At 42.0% G+C, this 21298-nt stretch overlaps 1 protein-coding gene across 1 annotated transcript; it reads right to left on the reverse strand.

Annotated features, from left to right (window-relative positions):
- Window positions 1–1624: 1624 nt before the first annotated feature.
- LNP1 (leukemia NUP98 fusion partner 1) lies at window positions 1625–20637 on the reverse strand. Its single transcript, XM_080658435.1, has 3 exons — window positions 20159–20637; window positions 9844–10074; window positions 1625–2023 (listed from the first exon to the last, which is right to left on the reverse strand). Exons 1-3 carry the CDS (start codon window positions 20321–20323, stop codon window positions 1874–1876), a joined length of 546 nt encoding a protein of 181 aa, XP_080514561.1. The 5' UTR covers window positions 20324–20637; the 3' UTR covers window positions 1625–1873.
- Between the last annotated feature and the right edge of the window lie 661 nt (window positions 20638–21298).

A 21298-nucleotide genomic window follows, 5' to 3' on the forward strand; every position in this document is an offset into this window, starting at 1 on the left:
TTTAAACTAGAGGCCCAGTGAACAGATTCATGCACATTGAAAGGAAATTAATTAGAAGAAATATTTTAGAGGCCGGGAAGGGACCTCGGGAGATTGGCCAGCCAGGGAGGGACCAGGGGAGGTTGGCTCCAGGGCATGTCTGGCCGGTCTCACCCAGGCCCAGTCCGGAGAGATTGGGGCCGGGGAGGGACCAAGGGAGGGCTCTAGGGTGTGTCCGGCCCATTTCACCCAGTCCTGATCAGCCAGACCCCAGCAGCAAGCTAACCTATAGGTCAGAGCGTCTGCCCCCTGGTGGTCAGTGCGTGTCATAGCGACTGGTCGAACTCTCAGTCGGACACTTAGCATATTAGGCTTTTATTATGTAGGATAAAAATAATTAATAAATAAATGGTAAAGAATATGACCCCATAAAGGTACAACCAAGAGCACACAGCAGACCTCAGAATCAGTCTCCACTCATGTAATCAAAATGGTAACTTCCTCCCACTCCTGCTCAGTTCTCAAATACTGCATCAGGACCCACTGCTAAGGGGAAATGGAGGCCCTGCCTCGGGTTAGGAGCACAAGTCAGAATGAACTAAACTCTGTTCCTAACTCGGCCACCACACCTGTGAGGGCCTGAAGTTTTCTAAACATCAGTTTCCTCAGCCAGCAAGTGAAGAGAAGAATAGGTCCCACCTTAGAGTGGTGAGGATTGTTATAGGTAATGCGTTAAAGACTTCAGCCTAGTGGTTCAGTGGTTGAGGGTTGACCTAAGAACCAGGGGTCACAGTTCAATTCCTGACCAGGGCACATACATGCCCAGGTTGTAGGCTGGATTCCTGGTGTGGGGCATGCAAGGGGCAGCCGATCAATGATTCTCTCTCATCAGTGGTGTTTCTATCTCTCTCTCTCCCTCTTCCTTCCTCTCTGAAATCAATAAAAAAAAAAATATATGACCTCAGCCTAGTACTTGGCATGTTAACTACCAGGCCTTATTAAACACTGCCCATTAGACATACTTACATAATTACTTCTAATAAGGAAGTAAACCTAGAGTCACACCAATGACGTTTAAGATTATTTGTGATGCCTTAGCTGGTTTGGCTCAGTGGATAGAGTGTCGTCCTGCGGACTGAAGGGTCCCAGGTTCAATTCCAGTCAAGGGCACGTGCCCAGGTTGCGAGCTCAATCCCCAGTGGCGGGCGTGCAGGAGGCAGCCAATCAATGATTCTCTCATCATTGATGTTTCTATCTCTCTCTCTCCTCCTTTCCTCTCTGAAATCAATAAAAATATATTTTAAAAAAAAAGATTATTTGTGATATTGATGTGAAGAAGGACTGGTGAAGAAGTGTGGATGGTTCTTTAAATATCTTTCTTTACATTTTCAAGAATTAATTTATTCTATTAAAATACCTTTCATCCTTCTTACTAGAGACCCAGTGCACAAACTCATGCACGGGTGGGGTCCAGCTGGCCTGCCCTGATCGAGGCTGATCAGGCCAGCCGGCTGGGGGAAGGGGACTCAGGAGGTTGGCAGCTGACCCCACCCAGATTGGGGTGAAGGTGGCCAATAGGGGGCAGGGCCAGTTGGGGAGAGGGGCCACCCTGCCCCCTGGTCAAACTCCCAGTCGAGCTCCTGGTTGAGGGGAAAATTTTCATATTAGCCTTTTATTATATAGGATTCCCATAAAAGGATAACAAAGCAGATCAAACTCTCAGCTCAGATGCCAGAGCTGGAGTATGATGCAGTCTTCTTGGGGAGCAGTGGAACCAGCACCCACTTCCATCACTCAGCATCGCAGACAGTTTTTTACAGCTACCACCCACAGCATAGTATACAGAAGCCAAAAAACAGAGCAGCATCTGTCGTCCCAATGTGGAAACAAAGTCCTATTTGGGTCCTTTCTCCGAGAAAGGAACCATGTGTGCTTCTCCATGCTCTTCCTTCCTAGAGCTCCTCCTCTCCTCCACTTTCTTACGAGATCTTGTCTCCATCCACAGGCATTCTCTTTCATTTCCTTCCTTTCTGCTCTCAGGTCCCTGGAAGAGAAGGATCAGAAAAGCATGAAAGTGCAGGCGGCTGACAACATTCCGCATTTTTCTTAATTATCAGAAATGAAGAAAGGCCTGATCATTGAGCAGACTTCCACATCTTAGTTTCTTGTAATAAATTAGCATAAGCCTAAGGGTGGTGCAAAGGGTTTTAGTCATAAATAAAAGGAATAGGGGGCCTGTGGTGCTCTATGGAGGAAACTCAGCTTGCGCGTGACTGACTCTTTGCCTCTGACACATGGAGGGAGGTGATTTCACAGCACGAAACTGAAAAGGAATGTGGCAAGTGAATCATACATGCAATGATTCTAACGTCCCTGTGTCCACTCCCTTAAATTATACTAATAGTAGGGTTTGCACAAGTTTTAACCTGAGGACTTTGTGAAGACTGAAGTGTCAAAATAACACCCAAATCATGAAACAGTCCCCAGCAGGTTACTCAGGGGCCCGTGTTCACTGGGATCAGGAGATACAGCACCAACTACAGAGACCCAACTTCCTACATTTTATACCTAGGTGGGGGGACACAGACAATAAGACTAAAAAGAAACAAGAGAATAACAAATAGTGATGAGTGCAATGATAACTATGAACAGGATGATATGATAGGGAACTATTAGAGGTGAGGGCGGCTTCTTTAGTTTCCATGGTCAGGGAAGGCCTTTCAAAGGAATTACTGACCAAAAGAAGAGCATTGATAAATGTGGTGATGATGATACCGGTTTACACTTTTCTCTTTTAAAGTAAAAGAAATAAAATCATTGTTCTCCCCTCCTCCATCTGATCTAGAAACGCTCAGGAACCCCTAAATGCCTATCAAGTGAATTGGCACAGTGGTGAGCGGCAGTGAGATGAGCAAGGTCACAACTCAGCCCTGCAGGGGTGTCAGTTACTCTGCAATGTAAACTGTTTGTGTGATGTACCAAGATCATTTCATTTCGATCCATATTGGTCCATTCATTGAAGACAGAAAGCTAAACAAATTGATGAAGCTGAGATACAAACTAAGAGGAACTTAAAAACTGAATTAGCTCCATTAATGTGCCTCCAGATTATTTTCATTAGGTGCAGCATTTGTATTAGATCCATCAGTCTGATCAAAATTTATATTTAGCAGTCATGAATGTCTCTACTACTTAAAAGAACAGTATAAAAAAGAAAATATAGTGATGATTATTTCCACTTTGGCTTTTCCTTTATTGAGAATAAAGACTGAAAAATACTCAAAAATAATGACCTGAAATATTTTTCTTATCTCACTCAGAAACAAAATGTGAAAATTATCAATATAAGCCAACTGGGTTTTTCAATAACAAAATGATATTGAAAAGTCATTTGTTGTTGGTCATAATCAGCTACAAAAGCAGTTTCTGGGTCTTTTTGATGCTAAAAGATACAGAATTTAAATCTACACATTAGTATGCACCTGGTGCCCAAACAAAAGATAATAAATGTCATTTTTAAATTCACTGACAAGTCACACTTTTTAATGTAGTTAGCTTTGGAAAGGTGTGTCCACTGTGAAATAGAAAAGTTTTAAAATATCTGTATATGTTCTGAATTTTTAATTTTGTATTAAGATAAACTTTATAATATACTCATTAAAACTGATATAAAAGAAAATATTTAATTTAAAATTATTTACTATAAATATTTTATCATATGAAAATTGAAATAATTTTGTAAATTCCTAGCAGATTTCTAGCTATAATAGTATACTAGAGGCCCAATCCATGCACCGTTGGGGTCCCTTGGCCTGGCCTGCGGGGATCAGGATGAGACTGGCTCTCTGACATCCCCCAAGGGGTCCTGGATTGCAAGAGGGCAGTTTTTGGGTGACACACCCCGGAATCGGGCTCCCTCTTCCCTGGTTCCAGGTGTGTGACTCGAGAACCGCCGTTGCCAAGTGACCACAGCTCAGCAGCTCCTGCATTGAGCGTCTGCCCTCTGGTGGTTAGTGCGGGTCATAGCTACTGGCCGGCTGGTTGGCTGGCCAACCAGTCGGCTGGCCAGCCGGTCGCTTAGGCTTTTATATATATAGATAGACACCTATGAAAAGAAATCTTGAGTTAAAAAAAAAAGTTGAAAATGGTGCCTTGGTTATCTTGGCATGCAAAAGGAAGAACTTGGGATGGCTGCTGACAGAAAGGCAGACTGAAAGATAGTCTGTGAGTGAGAGAACAAAGGGAGAGTGTGTGGTCACATGGGGAGTGTTTGTTAGTGAGTTGAGGGACAGCTATACTTTAGGAGACTGTGGGGGATGGCCAGACGGGGTTCCCCTGACCGGGAAGCCACCAATGCTGCTGGGTTCCCTCCCAGAGCGACCGGCTCTAACACGGAGACCATGCCATCTTGAAGGGGAAAGTGGATGTTATTGGAAGCCTGAAAATCCACAACTACGGCACCCAGCAAACAGCTGCGAACCCGAGGACACTGGTTCCCAAGTGGCATGAGCACACCGATTCAGAGGAGCTCTGCACCCCCTCACAAAAGGTCAGATTTCACCTGGGATAAGGAGAGAGAGAACTACATAACCAGACACCTGGAGAAGACAGATCATGGGGAGACAAAGAAACAGCCCACATATGAAAGAAAAGCAGGCATCACCAGAAAAGGAAGTAAACGAAATGGAGGCAAGCAATCTGACAGAGAAAGAATTCAGAGAAATGGTCACAAGGTGGCTGAAAAGAATGAAAGACATATTCAACAATATGTATAAGAACCAAGAGGGAATGAAGAAGAACCAAGAAGGAATGAAAAATGACATTGCTGCTGTAAAGAACTCAATAGAAAGCATCAAAAGTAGACTAGAAGAAGCAGAGGACCAAATTAGTGAGCTAGAAGACAAGGTAGAAAAAATACCCAAGTAAAGCAGCTTCTAGAAAAAAAAAAATTAAAAAGCAGGAGGAGAGCCTAAGGGAACTTTGGGACAACACAAAACAAAACAACATCCGCATAATAGGAGTGCAAGAAGGAGAGAAAACTGAGCAAGGAATAGAAAACCTGTTTGAAGAAATAATGACAGAAAACTTCCCTGATATAGGGAAGAAAAAACCCACACAAATCCAAGAAGCTCACAGAGTCCCAAACAAAATGAACCCCAAAAGACTGACACCAAGGCACATTATAATTAAATTGGCAAACACCAACGACAAAGTAAGAATCTTAAAAGCAGCCAGAGAGAGACAGAAAGTTACCTACAAAGGATCCCCCATCAGACTAGCAACTGATTTCTCAACAGAAACAATCAGGCCAGAAGGGAATGGAATAAAATATACAAAGTCATGCAAAGAAAGGGTCTGAATCCAAGAATACTGTACCCAGCAAGGCTATCAATCAAAATGGAGGGTGAAATCAGGAGCATCACAGACAAAAAAGGACTAAGGGAGTTTATTACCACCAAACCAGCAATGCAAGAAATGCTAAAGGGTATGCTGTAAAAAGAAGAAATAGGAAGTGAAGAAGGAACACAGGGGTAAAGAATAAAAATGGTGATAAAAAAGTACCTATCAATAATAACTTTAAATGTATATGGATTAAATGCCCCAATCAAAAGAAATAGGGTAACTGATTGGATAAGAAAACATGACCCATATATCTGCTGTCTACAGGACACCCACCTCAGAAAAAAAGACGCACACAGACTGAGGGTGAAGGGATGGAAAAAGGTTTTCCACGTGAATGGAAATGAAAAAGAAGCTGAGGTAGCAATACTTATATCTGACAAATTAGATCTCAAAGTGAAGGACATAAAAAGAGATAAGGAAGGCCACTTCATAATACTAAAGGGAGCAATCCAGCAAGAAGAAATAACTCTGGTAAACATATACGCATCCAATACAGGAGCACCCAAATACATAAAAAAACTCCTGGAGGATATCAAGGGAGAGATTGACAGCAATACAATCATAGTAGGGGACTTTAATACCCCACTATCACCATTGGACAAATCCTCTAAACAAAAAATCAGCAAAGAAACATCAATCCTAAATGACTCACTAGACCAGATGGAATTAATTGACATCTTCAGAACATTTCACCCCAAAGCCACAGAACATAGATTCTTCTCAAGTGCACATGGGTCATTTTCAAAGATAGACCATATATTGGGTCACAGGCATAGTCTCTTCAAATTCAAGAAGATAGAAATCATATCAAGCATCTTCTCACATCACAGTGGCATAAAACTAGAAATCAACTACAATAAAAACAATCCAAAAAAATCGAACACCTGGAGACTAAATAGCATGCTATTAAACAATGACTGGGTTACCAGAGACAACAAAGAAGAAATAAAAAAACATCATGGCAACAAATGACAATAAAAACACAACAATCCAAAATCTATGGGACACAGCGAAAGCAGTCTTGAGAAGGAAGTTCATAGCTCTAAAAGCCTACTGCAAAAAAAAAAACAAAAAAAAAAAAAAAAAAAAAAAAACAAGAAACAATGGTAATAAACTACCTAACCCTACAACTCAAAGAGTTAGAAAGAGAGCAACAAGAAAAGCCCAGTGTAAGCAGAAGGAAGGAAATAATAAAGATTAGAGCAGAGATAAACGACATAGAGACCAAAAAAACAATACAAAAGATCAACAAAACCAAGAGCTGGTTCTCTGAAAGGATAAACAAGATTGATGAACCTCTAGCCAGGCTCACCAAGAAGCAAAGAGAGAGGACCCAAATAAACAAAATAAGAAATGAAAGAGGAGAAATAACAACAGACCCCACAGAAATATAAAGGATTGTTAAAAAATACTATGAACAACTCTATTCCTTCTGGCGAGGATGTGGAGAAAAGGGAACCCTCGTGCACTGCTGGTGGGAATGCAGACTGGTGCAGCCACTGTGGAGAACGGTATAGAGTTTCCTCCAAAACTAAAAATGGAACTCCCATTTGACCCAGTAATCCCACTTCTAGGAATATATCCCAAGAAACTAGAAACACCAATCAGAAAGGATATATGCACCCCTATGTTCATAGCAACACAATTCACCATAGCTAAGATTTAGAAACAGCCCAAATGTCCATCAGCAGCTGAGTGGATTAGAAAACTGTGGTACATCTACACAATGGAATACTACGCTGCGGTAAAAAAGAAGGAATTTTTACCATTTGCAGCAGCATGGATGGATCTGGAGAGCATTATGTTAAGTGAAATAAGCCAGGCAATGAAAGAAAAATACCACATGATCTCACTCATATATGGAAAATGAAGAACATTATAACCTGATGAACAAAAAGATAGATGCAGAGGCAGTAAAGCATCAAACAGACTGTCAAATTACAGCGGAAAGGCTAGGGAGTGTTGGGGAGGCGGGGGAAGAGATCAACCAAAGGACTTGTATATAGGCACAACCAATGGACACAAGACATTGGGGTGGTGGGATAAGGATATGCGACAGGGGGTAGGGGAGGTTGGGGGAAGGTCAATGGGAAAAAGAAAGGAGATATATGTACTAATATATGTAATACTTTAAACAATAAAAAAATTAAAAAAAATAAAAACAATGCTGTAATAAAAAAAATTTTTTTTAAAGGAAGAACTTGGGCCTGGCCATCATGGCTCAGTGGTTCAGCATCAATCTACAAACCAGGAGGTCACCGTTCAATTCCTGGTCAGGGCACATGCCCGGGTTGCAGGCTAGATGCCCAGTAGGGGGCATGCAGGAGGCAGCCAATCAATGATTATCCCTCATCATTGATGTTTCTATCTCTTACTCACTCTCCCTTCCTCTCTGAAATCAATAAAAATATATTTTTTTAAAAAAGGAAGAACTTGGGAAATGAATGGAACAGCATGTTATATTTTAGGAATAATGTGATAAATATTTCAATAAAAAACACATTTACACACTTTTAGGGCTTATAATATTAGCAAATGGCTTCACTTAAGCAATTTTATAAGACTATGTGAAAAACAATTTGAGGCCATTAGAATCAACAAAGAAGTGTTTAGATTAAAGTATTTTTAAAAATATATTCATACCCTACCTTATTCCAGAAAGGATTTAAGGCAGTTAAATTTCCTCAATGAATATAATTAGTAACTTTAACTTGTAGTTTTAAAACAGGAATTCCTTCACTTCTGCTTTATTCTTGCCAAAAGATCATAATCTTAATCTAACTATGAGGAAATATCAGATAAACCCAAATTGAACGTCATTCTAAAAAGTAACTGCCCTGTACTCTTTAGCTGACAGTGTTATAAAAGCCAAGTGAAGACTGAGGAACTGTTGCAGAATAAAACAGATTAACGAGAATGAATTGCTTGCAACACATGATCTGAAATCTCCCTACAAAGAATAATACCAGGACAAGAGGCAAAACAGGGATAAGGTCAATAGATTAGATACAAAGTATTGCATTGGTGGTAACTTCCTGAGTTTCATTATTGTACTGTGTTTATATAAAAGAATGTTCTTGTGCTCTTGTTTTGGGATGGGAAGGAGAAAGGGAGTATAGTAAATATGATAAATGTTAATATCTGGAGGGAATATAAATGAAGGGTGTATTCTTTGTACTATTGTAACATTGCTTTAAGTCTGAAACCATATTTTTAAAAAGCAGTATAAAGAAAGGATAAAACATATCCTGATAAGAGACAGCTGTTTACTATTCTTCCTTCTGTACTCCTCTTATGATCAGGTGAAGAGAGCAGCTTACTAAAGGAGGAACATAGATACACAGGATTACTCTGACCAAAGTGAGGCAAAGACACACAGTACCGTCCCAACAACCATTACTGGTAGGCAGAAAGCATTGTGCTCAGATGGACAATGAGGTAAGAAGCACCTGAGTGTCCTTGTGCACAGAGCGTAGCTGAAGAACCAGGTGGTAATACACCTAGGTTCACTTATTTGCTCTGTCTACTATATGGAAGAATATATTATCATTCCTGTTTTGCAAGATAAAACAAACAGCAAAGGACCACAAAAAAAGAAGTATTTTGTTCAAGACCACTCTGAGCAAGTTTCCCCAAAGTAACTGTACCCCCAAATTAATTGATCTCTGCCTTATTACTTTATGAAGCAAGCTCAGCATCACCACTGGAGCTTCTATTATTCCCCCGTTTTCATGCCTGTCTCCCTTGTTCTTTACTGACACCCCCCAAGGCCACTGTGAGCGCCTGGATCACCCCTACTCCTAGAAACTTACTACTAGTAGATAGTGACCAGAGAGTTCCCTCCACATGCTTTTTAAAAGTTCAAGGGAACAGGGCATCACAGACTACTTCTACTGGATTAAATACTGCACAGGAGAAGTAGAAGCAGTTCTTCTCTTCTCCAAATAGTGCACGGAGAATGAGTCACAATTATCCTATATAATAAAAGGCTAATATGCAAATTAGCCCCTTGACCAGGAGTTCAACTGGGAGTTTGACCAGGGGGCGGGGACAGCTGGCCAACTGCCCACAGCCCCTCCCCCCAGCCGGACCTGCCCTTGATCGGCCCTCCTCCACCCCAATCGGCCGGACCCCACCCGTGCACAAATTTGTGCACTGGACCTCTAGTTTATAATAAGGGTGATGAAAACAGTCTCAAAGAACTAGAGGACCTCCATAACAAAAACATTCCACTAATGGTCCTCCAGGAATTCTTCCCATACCAGATGCCTTCAATAAAAATAATTAAAAACTATGTACATCTGGGCTATGTACAGTAAAACTGAGTGTCCTTTTTCAAAGATCTTATCAACAAGCTGTAAATGAAAAAGTTAGATTTGTTCTCCACAAGTATGGGGAGGAAGAACCCTTTGGGTTTCCTTTTCTAAAATGGCTTAAATATTCAATAACTCTGTTACATACCAAAGACACAGAGCGTTTGGTTCTAAAGCACAGTTTTTGCTCAAAGGACTCTGAAAATGCCCGAGTTTTGGAATGGGATCTTCTGTTTGATTCCAGTGGGTCCTTGAATGGCCCATCCTCTGAGCGTTTTCTGTAATCCTTCATGTGGGTAGGACATCGAAATCCCTGGTCCTCATGAGAATGCCTTCTAGGATGGCTGTCATATGATGTGACTCTGGGAAGCACAGGAAACTGGAAATATAGAATAAAAATGTTTACAATATAAAGAGACTGCATGAATTTAGCTCAGAGACAGAACAACCATAAATTACTAACTAAACAAATCTCACGTTGAACTGAAATTTTATCTTTTTCATCAGTGTGACCTTTCTTCTACAATAAAGCAGTAGAATCAATCGGTTAAAACATTAAGTAGAAAATCCCAAGACTAGCTATCTTGCTCCTCCACATCAGGGCAATATAATGAAGCATTCAAAGCCTTGAATTGATATGTATAAGTAAATTCTAAAATCATAACAAATTTTAATGAAACCATACATGTTTAAGAAATAATACAAAAATGAATATGTGATTTCTGTACAAAGAAGGAATTTCTTTTTTTGTTTTTTTAAAAAATATGGAATGCTTCACTAATTTGCATGTCATCCTTGTGCAGGGGCCATGCTAATCTTCTCTGCATCATTCCAATTTTAGTATACTAGGTGTATCGGTTACTACTGTGGATTTTGTAATCAAAGAAAACATGGTAATTTCAAGAGAAACATCAAAAGTGTTTTATTCAAAGTAATGTCCATTGCTAGCTACACATTTCCACCATCTTTCAGGTAATTTGTGGATACCATCCCAATAGAACTTTTCTTGTTTTGAGGTAAACCATTCAGAGACCCAATTTTCCAATTCTTTGTATGTTTTGAAGTGCTGCTCAGAAAGTGTGTGTGCCATCGATCAGAACAAGTGGTAATCTGAAGGAGCAAGGTCTGGTGAATACAGCGGGTGGGTTAATACTTCCAGGCAAGATCTTTTAATGGGTCTTTAACTGGTTTTGAAGTATGTGATGGTGCGTCATCATGAAGCAAAATTACTTTGCCATGTCTTCTGGAACATTCTGGTCATTTTATGATCAAGGCATGGTTCAAATTGATTATTTGTTGTCAGTAGTGATCAGTATTAATGGTTTCACCTGTTTTAGGAAGCTCATAATACACCACACCTTCCTGATCCCACCGAACACAGAGCATTGACTTCTTTCTGAAGCGATTTGGCCTTGCAGTCAATGTTGATGGTTGACCTAGATCAGTGGTCGGCAAACTCATTAGTCAACAGAGTCAAATAACAATAGTACAACGATTGAAATTTCTTTTGAGAGCCAAATTTTTAAACTTATACGTAGGTACATTGTTATTAACTTAATTAGGGTACTCCTTCAATCGCACTGTACGTGCACACCTGCACACCTGCACATGGTATTTTGTGAAAGAGCCACACTCAGGGGGCCAAAGAGCTGCATGTGGCTCACGAGCCGTGGTTTGCCGACCACTGACCTAGATCAACCCATAATTTTGAGCATTTGGGATTCTTAGAATAAATCCACTTTTCATCTCCAGTCACAATTCGATGCAAAAAAGACTTTCTTTTGTGCTGTTGAAGCAACATTTTACTGATGACTTTTCGGTTTTCCATTTGTCTTTCGTTCAGTTGATGTGGCACCCATTTTCCTTCCTTTAAAATCTTTCCCATTGCTTGTCAATGATTGGAAATTGTTTGCTAAGCAACATTTAATCTTTCTGCAAATTGTTTTTGAGTTTGACACACATCTTCATCCAATAATGCTTGTAATTGTTCGTCTTCAAACTTTTTCGGTTGACCTGGATGTTCTGTGTCTTTCACATTGAAATCATTACTTTTAAAGCATTTAAACCAGCATTCACAAGTATCTTGAGATGGAGCATGTTCACCATAAGCTTCCCAAAGTATTCAGCAGCACTTTTCTTCAAAATAAAGTAATGAATTAAAACTTCCCGCAAATGTTCTTTTTTTAGCATGAAATTTGAGATTTTTAAGTGTAAAAATATCTATGATGTTAACACCCTCAGAAAATTTGACATATGAAGTTTTGAAGCTTATTGTCAATACAACAAAATAGCATACATATCAACATATGTGTAACACCATCTATTGAAAGAAATCTGCATTATTAACCAGTACACCTTGCCAAAGCAAGCACCAAAGAAGGAATTTCTAAGCAGAAGAGCAATGGAATAAATCAGAATGAAAAAAATTAATTTAACTATGCAAAAAAAGCTAATATGCATCAAAAACAACTTAAAGTTAAATAGTAGACAAAAAACAAAAAACATGTACTACATGTTACTAATCTATATAATGAAAACCCAGTGGTCATAATGCTGTAATGACCAAAGACTGGTCACCAGCAGTGGCTCTCGCGGCAGGCGGGGTGGGGCGCAAGCTACTAGCAGCAATGGGTGGGGCAGCCAGCTGAGGCAAGCGTAAGCGAGCTACTCATGCAGGATTTCGTGCGCTCTGGGCCTCCAGTCCTATTTAATAAAGAGGGAATATGCTAATTGACCCTCACACCGTTGCAAAGATGGCAGCGCCCACAGCCAATAAGGAGAGAATATGCTAATTGACTGCCCTGCCCTCAAAGATGGCAGCGCCCATGACCAATAAGAAGGGAATATGCTAATTGACTGCCCCGCCCTCAAAAATGGCGGTGCCCACAGCCAATAAGGAGGGGCTATGCTAATTGACTGTCACACCCTCAAAGATGGCAGTGCCCACAGTCACAAGATGGCAGCGCCCAGTCCCCTCAGCCCTGCCCGTGCGGCAGGTATACGGCAAGACCTGGCCTTTCCCTGATTGCTGGGTCACCTCCCGCCCCTGAGGGCTCCCGGACTGTGAGAGGGGGCAGGCCGGGCTGAGGGACCCGCGTTCCAGTGCATGAATTTTCATGCACTGGGCCTCTAGTGTTTAATAATATCCTGACCATGCATAGTATATCTTACATACATACAGAAAAACATAGAAGTCATGTAATACAATGACATAAGTGTTCAAATCACATTGGAAAATGATCACAGAAGAATATTTCAGAGAAATCAAACTTCTTAGAAGAATTATGGCACTTGCTCTCCCAATTTCTCTCACTACCCAACCCACTCCATTCAAACTTTTGCATCCACAACTAATTTCGGTTATGATATTGGTCTCAATGTTGCCAAGTTCTGTGCACATTTTGGTCTTGACTAATTCAGTAGCATTCAACCCATTTGCCCTTCTGGAAACACTCTTTCCCTTGCCTTCTACTACTGTACCCTTAGTTTCCCTTTGCTCTTTCTTCCTGTGACCTCACCCACCACCTTTGCCTCACTAATAGCTAATCATCCTTCAGTCACCAATGAAACTGCATATCCCCAGAAAGCCTTTCCTGCCACCCTGAGTGGTTCAGGTCCCTGTTAGATGTTCTGGGCGCTCATACCTCTTTACCATACTCATCACAACTGTAATCAGTAATTTGTAACATGTCTCTCTTCTCCATTAATTTGTATCTCCATAACATTCTCTGCTGAAATCCCAGTCCTTCGCAGCACCTTGCCTTATTCACAGGATGAGTTTATTAAATAGCTATTGGATTAATAGATATATAAAGAATGAAAATAAAAAGAAATGCCAAATGGTAAAAATTGTTTATGCTTATTAGTCAACAAGATTATTTAAATGAAATAATGTACAATTTTGCCTTTCAGGTTAGCAAAAATAAAAATAAAAATGTTTCTTAATGATACCAAGAAGTGGCAAGAGTGGAGAGAGACAGGCCTGTGATTCCTGGCTGGTAGGACTATAAATGGACACACCTTCCCAGTAAGCCATTGGCAAAATGTGTCGGGAGGTTAAAATATCCTGCTCCTTGGATCCATCTGTTGAGTGTTGTTATGGGCTGAGTTGTGTACCTCCCCTCCAATTCACATATTGAAGCCCTATGTGAGAAACTCAGAATGTGACCTCATTTGGTGCTGGAACCTTTAAAGATTAGGTTAAAATAAGGTCACTAGGGTAGACCCTCATCCAGTCTGACTAGAGTCCTAATAGAAAAGGAAATTTGGACACACAGAGACCACCAAGGATGTGTTCACACAGGAAAAACCATGTGAGGTCACAGTGAGACGGTGGCTGTCTATAAGCCAAGAAGGGAGCCCCAGAAGAAACCACATCTGCCGACTCCTTGATCTTGGACTTCCCACCTCCAGATCTGTGAGGATGTAAATTTCTATTGTTCAAGCCACCCAGTCTGGGGCATTGTGTTATGGCAGCCCTGGCAGACAAATACACATGTCTAGAAACTCGTTGTCAAACGATGATCAGAAATATGGTTAAAGATTTGTAAAGCTGCCAAGATACATGAGGGAAATGTGTACGTACAAGTCCATTTATGGTACTTGGTGCTGTGAATAAGTTGGGGAGCAAAACAGGCAGAGTGTGCCCATCGTGGAGCTCATGTCTGCCTCAGAGAAAAAACACAAAATACATACCCACATGCTTACTCCTTTGGCGCATGCTACAAAGGTTCAAGGTGGCCCTAGCCAATTTGGCTCAATGGATAGAGCTTTGACCTGCAGATTAAAGGGTCCTGGGTTTAATTCCTGTCAAGGGGATGTACCTCAGTTGCAGGCTAGATCCCCGGCCCTGGTCAGGATGCATGCAGGAGGCAACCAATCCATGTGTCTCTTTAACATCGAGATTTCTCCTGCCTCTCCCCCTCCATTTCATTCTCTCTAAACAGCAATGGAAAAATATACTCGGGTGAGGATTAACCAAAAATAAGCAAAACACAAAGGTTCAAGGTGCAATGAGAGGATATAACAGGGTGAAACTGTGTGTACTTGGGTGGGTGAGGCTGGGAGAATTAGCAGGAAACTTCCGTGTAGGTGTAATGACTAAGCTACAATCTGAAGGACAAGCAGGGTTAATTAGAGAACAGGAACATTTTCTGCCTGAGGACTAGCACCACGTGTGCCCAGGCCCTGTCACAGGAGGAGCTGTGGTGTGGAAGGAGGAGAAGCCTGCTGGGGCTGGGGGGCATGGGGACCTGAGGGGAGGGAGACTGGAATGGGAGGTGTGGAGGGGCTTGAAGTAAGGTGCTAGCATAAGATGGGCAATCTTAAAACATACCGAACTGTGACCAAAGGTTTTCTCAGTGATGTGGGATTGTTTGTTTCCTCCTCCTTTTTAGTATTTTTCAAGTTTTCTACAATGAGTGAATTTACATCATCAAGAAAAAGATGATACTTTAAATTTTTGAGCTGGACAGGGAAGCACAAATACTGCATGATTCCACTTACATGAGGTATCCAAAATAGTCAAACTAAAAAAAAAACCCCAAACACATAAATGGTCAAACTCAAAGAAGTAAAAAATAGATTGATGGTTGCCAGGGGATAAAGGAGGGGAAATGGAAAGTTGCTAATCAGTGGATATAAAATTTCAGTTATGCAAGATGAGTAAGTTCCAGAGATCTGCTTCACAGTATTGTGCCTCTAGAAAACAACAATGGGTTATATACTTTAAAAACTGCAAAAAAATGAAAATCTGCTGAGGGTATAGATCCCAGGTTAACTGTTCTTACCACAATAACATTTTTTATAATTTTTAAAATATGTTTTTATTGATTTTTTTAGAGAGAGAGAAAGGGAGCGAGAGAGAGAGAGAGAGAGAGAGAGAGAGAGAGAGAGAGAGAGATCAATTGGCTGCCTCCTGCACACCCCCTACTTGGGATGGAACCCACAACCTGGGCATGTACTCTGACGGGAATGGAACCAGTGACCTCTTGGTGCATGGGACGATGCTCAATCAACTGAGCCACACCGGCCAGGCACCATAATAACATTTTCAAACAAAAATTTAAAATGTGAGACTGGGAATGAAATATTGATATCCTCTTCCACTGAGAGGCCTGAAAAGAATGGCATAGTTTTGCCCAGCCAGTGTGGCCTAGTGGTTGAGCGTCAACCCGTGAATCAGGAGGTCACTGGTTCAATTCCCTCCTGGTCAAGGCACATGCCCGGGTTGCGGGTTCGATCCCCAGTAAGGGGCGTGCAGGAGGCAGCCAATCCATGATTCTCTCTCATCATTAATGTTTCTATCTCTCCCTCTCCCCTCCTCTCTCCCTAAAATCAATAAAAACAACAACCTACACATTTTTAAAAAGAATGGCAAGAGTTTCAATCACAATATCTTCTTATATCCGGTGGAATGTCCCGTTTGTTTTTGGTGTGGGACTTTGTGAAAAACAAGTGTAAAAGAGCACTCTAATTGGTTACAGGGAGAAACTCCCACTTTTAAAAATGTTACTTACTATGATACAAGTTCCACTTTTGCAATTTTATGCACCTTTGTAATGTAATTTCTCTTACAAAGACATGAATCAATGCCCCCACATAACTTATTTTTACAAAGTGTGTACTTGTCTCCTGCACAGTCGTGGAAGGAGGCTTTGTCACTTGGGGTGGGGTCTGACCTCACCGGCTGAGCTCCCAGGGGCCCCAGCAGCAGAGCCTGCAGCAGGCACTGACTCTCAGAGCAATAACTACCCTGTGCCCTGACTCTTATTACAGAAGAGGCTCTAACAGCTTAGCTGTTTCCACCGTGGGCCCAGGAAACCGGTGCTGTTAAAGAAAAATCCTATGTGCTCTCTGACCCCAAGTTCTGATTTTAAAGATGTTAGTTATGTAAGATCTTCGCTTCAGAGCTTAACAACTTGATGTTCTTTATCCTGCCTTTCCCTGCAGTCATCCTCGAGTTATGTGGCCGGCTGGGGAGGGACCACGGGAGGTTGGATCCAGAGTGCCCCTCTCACCCAGTCCAGCCCTGCTGCCACCTTCTAATTAATTTCCTTTCAATGTGCACCAATCTGTGCACTGGGTCACTAGTAATATATAACAGTGTCTAATGATAACATCAGAATCAAGATGAATGTAAATTAGTCAACAAATGGAAACAGCATCAGGGAAAAAAAAAAATTCCAGTTTTCAGCTGATAAAGTGGTAGGTAGCTCTCGTAGAAATAATAAAGAGATTCAATATCATCCACTGGACATCCTTTAGGGAAACTAAAGGACATTCTAAATTATGCATTTATTTATTCATTTATATTTTTTAAACTATGCATTTAAATGATTTTTTTAAATGGTGGGAATAAATGGATACTGCTCTGTCATACGGTGGCACTAAATCAATGTGAAACTGCCATGAAGACCTATCACTAGTCATAACTAGGGAAATAAGGGAGAGCAGGAAGAAAGCCTCTTGGCACTTACGAGGCTCCATGCCTCAGACACTTGGCACCTTCCCCGAGGTTGCTCCCCCCGTTTCAAGGACTTGTCTCCTTCCTTCAGAAACTGAAGCAGCCAAACTAAGCTCATCTAAACCGCATGCCACTGAGATCATACCCCCAAATGCCATTAAATTCAATCTTGTATAGTATTGTTTTCCTCCACTGGGTCTCCACTGTCCAGTGATGACCATTCTTGGTGAGAACATCCCTTAGTCAACTCAAGCTGCCATGATAAAATACCATAGATTGGGGGGGCTTGGAAAACGGATTTATTTCTCAGAGTCTGGAGGGCTGAGAAGGCCAAGATCAAGGTGACGGCCAGCTCAGCCCTCCTCCCTCCTGCCCGAAGATGGCTGCATTCTCTGTGTGCTCGCCTTTCCTCGGTGCCTGCATGGGAAGGGAGACAAAGAACAAGCTCGCTGCTCTCTCTCCCTGTCAGGGCACCATCGCATCTGGCAGGGCCCTGCCCTCCTGACCTCACCTAAACACAATTACCTCGCAGGTTTGTGAGCGGTGCTCTGAGGGGCCCGCCCCAGCCCTCCCTGGAGAGCAGCCACACGCGAACCACCCCTGTGGTGAGATACTATAATCATTGAGAGTGTGGGCCACCCTAAGGTCAGTCAGAAATAAAAGTAAAGGTTAAAAATATCTTCTACTGTTTCAAATTGAGAATATAAAGAGAGACGATAACATGGGGGGAGGAGGATGTTTTCTTTTAAAGAAAATTTTAAAAACCTTGGTTGCAGGTAGGTAGAGGCTTACTTTGTATCCCCTGTCCCCTCAAATGATATACTGTAATGTGGGCAGCACAGATGCTGCCTCCTTGGAGCACAGAAGAAACACTGAGAAAGTCCATTTGATGTTAAAGCCCTAGACCAGTGAACTCAGTACCTAAAACTCACTGAAAAACATTGCAATCCACCCCGGCTGGTGTGGCTTAGTAATTGAACAATGACCTATAAACCGGAAGATCACAGTTCCATTCCCAGTCAGGGCACATGCCCGGGTTGAGGGCTCCATCCCAAGTAGGGGGCATGCAGGAGGCAGCCCATCAATGATTCTCTCTCATCATTGCTGTTTCTATATCTCTCTCCCTTCCTCTCCAAAATCAATAAAAATATAGTTTAAAAACAAACAAAATATACATTGCAACCTAAAAGTCAGTTCTCTAAATAATTTATCTTAGTTTTTAAAGTCTAATAGGTAGTAAAACTTATTTAAGAAATTCTATTTTATGTCATGTATCTTCCTTTGTTTTCATATTTTCTGAGGCTCTAAAGGGCTGTTGTGACAAATAGTAAATCAGATTTCTTTTCTCTTTGTTTCCTCCTGGTTCACATTATCTGGAAACTGGAAACTAATCATATCCTGGCTCACACATTATGAATGCCTCACTTGATGCGGAACATAAGCGATTAAAATAAGAGTGTGATGAGTAGGTGTTCTGTTTTACAACAGAGTCATGGAAAGTCGGAGCAAGAAGTGTTCTCAGAGATCATCCAGGCAATCCCTTCTTTTTCACGTAAGGAACCCGAAGCTCACAGCGGTGTTGAAACGGGCCCTTTGTCCTTGAGTACACACAAATGTAAGAGACCTATTTTTAAACATTTGTGTCTCAAAGAGGTCTCACTCTTCCACCTTGCTGATCACTGGGAATAAAAGAGGTTGCACCTGAGAACTCTGGAGCTAAAAATAAAATAAAATAGCATTACCCCCAAAATTACTTGGTTCTGGGGTTGACAGAAACAGGGGGGTGAGGAGGGATTCTCTGGTACCTAGAATTCTAAGTGACTTGTAAAAAAGAAAAGCTGTAGCATCACTGTGTGGCTGTGGAGCAGAGGACAGACATGTCTACTGTGGAGTCCTCTACACCCCCCGCCCCCAGGTGAGCAGAGGAACCCTGCTGGTACCTGCTGCCCAGTCCGCACCTCGTCAGGCCCATCCATTCCCCTCTTAGGGCTTTCCAGCTCACATCTTACTCCCTAGACACTGGGTGCTCTGCACAGCCATAGGAAAATAGTGCTGAGGATAGGAGAATTTGGGTTCCCTCTCCCATCAGGAAACTAAATGGGAACAAGAAGAAAAAAGTGTATCAAATTTATCAAAGGGGATTATTTATTTATTTATTTATTTATTTATTTATAAATATACTTTTATTAATTTCAGAGAGGAAGGGAAAGGGGAGAGAGAGAGAGACAGACAGACAGACAGAGAGACAGAGAGAAAAAGAAACATCAATGAGAGAGAGAGAGAGACACATCCATCAGCAACTGTCTTCTGTAGGCACCCTGACCAGGTACTGAACCCACAACCTGGGTATGTACCCTGATCAGGAATTGAACTTGTGTCCCTTTGGAATATGGGGCAACACTCCAGCCAACTGAGCCACACTGGCCAGGCAAAGGGAGTGATTAATTATGTGGAATCCCCAATTCCTTAGAATTCACCAAATAGTGAAGTTATTTTCACTGTTTTAAAAAGACTATTGGAAATCACACATTGGTCCACACCCATGCTACACAGACTACTAGTAACTATAGCATCAAGTTTCTTCCCTTTGACCTGAATTATATTGTCACTCAGTAGGATTATCTCAGGCTTATCAGGAACTCTGCATAGAAGTTAGATACCTTAATACTAAAAATGAAGAAATCATTACATTAAAAAAATCAAGAAGAAAAAAGAAAAATAAATAAATAAAAAGAAAATTTAAAAAGGAAAAAGAAAAAACAAATAAAAACAAAAATAAAAATAATAATAATAAAGAAATCACTGCCTAGTAGAAGAAAATGAGGTCCCTTGGAGGATAAGACAAAATGATAAAAGGTATTTTTGTGGACATAAAAAAGATTTGGGAGTACTGATTTTCAACCAAAGAAAACTTTATACTGAAGGACTCTTCCAAAATTATCCATGAGAAATCCCCCTCCCCTAGTCCAGCCCTCCCCTAGTCCATGGGATAACTCACTGGGCAGGGCAGGGAAGCTTTCCTGTAACTGGTGTCTTGTGATCCTCGGCGGACCCGGAGTCCTCTCTCATCCTCCTCTATCCAGCTGTGACCCCAGAAGCTGCTCATCCACTTGGCAAAAGACACATCATCATCATCATCATCATCATCACCTCTGTGCTCCATGGAGAGGTGATTCAAAATATCCAAGGCCTGACTCTAAATCTGGCAGACAGAAAGACTGTCAAACTCCGCAGACTTGATGAAACCTAGGATCTCCCCAAAAGACAAAAAAGAAACTGGCGTTTTCAAATGGTCTCCGAAAATGGATCCTTAAAAGGAGAAAGATTTACTAAACAACCCCTTCACCATCAGGCAGCCCAGGGAATGTCTATTTATAAATTGTGCTGCCCACATGCCCCTCCCCTCCCCCTGTCTCTTTAAATTGAGAGGCTTTGTAATCCTTCCATTGCCAGGCTAGTGCCTCGCAGCCTCAGGGTGGAAAGCACAGTCCACTGCCTGATGTTCCCGGTGCTCTGCTGCGATGGCTGTGATGGCGTCTCCAGCTGTCAATGATGATCCTGCATGACCCTCATCATATGCCTGTCAGCTCCAGGCCGGCTCTAAAATGGGGTCACTCACAGGGACAGAATGACTGCAGCCTGCAAGATGGCCAGCTATTGGCATGTCATATCTAGAGCTAGATACTCTCCTAATAAATAAAATTGATGTTGATATAAAATGCAGCTCCTGGGGCAAAGGGTGTTGAATTGACATTATTTATACACTAGAGGCCCGGTGCACGAAATTCGTGCACGGGGGGGCGGTGTCCCTCAGCCCAGCCTGCACCCTCTCCAATCGGGGACCCCTCAAGAGATTTCCGACTGCCCGGTGGGATCGGGCCTAAAAGGGCAGTCGGACATCCCTCTCACAATCCAGGACTGCTGGCCACCAACTGCTCACCTGCCTGCCTTCCTGATTACCCCTAACCGCTTCTGCCTGCCAGCCTGATCACCCCCTAACCACTCCCCTGCCAGCATGATTGAAGCCTAACTGCTCCCCTGCAGGCCTGGTCACCCCTAACTGCCCTCCCCTGCAGACCTGGTCCCCCCAACTGCTCTCCCCTGCAGGCCTGGGTCCCCCCCAACTGCCCTCCCCTGC

This window comes from Plecotus auritus (assembly GCF_963455305.1).
Source record: "Plecotus auritus genome assembly, chromosome: 2".
Taxonomy (NCBI): Eukaryota; Metazoa; Chordata; class Mammalia; order Chiroptera; family Vespertilionidae; genus Plecotus; species Plecotus auritus.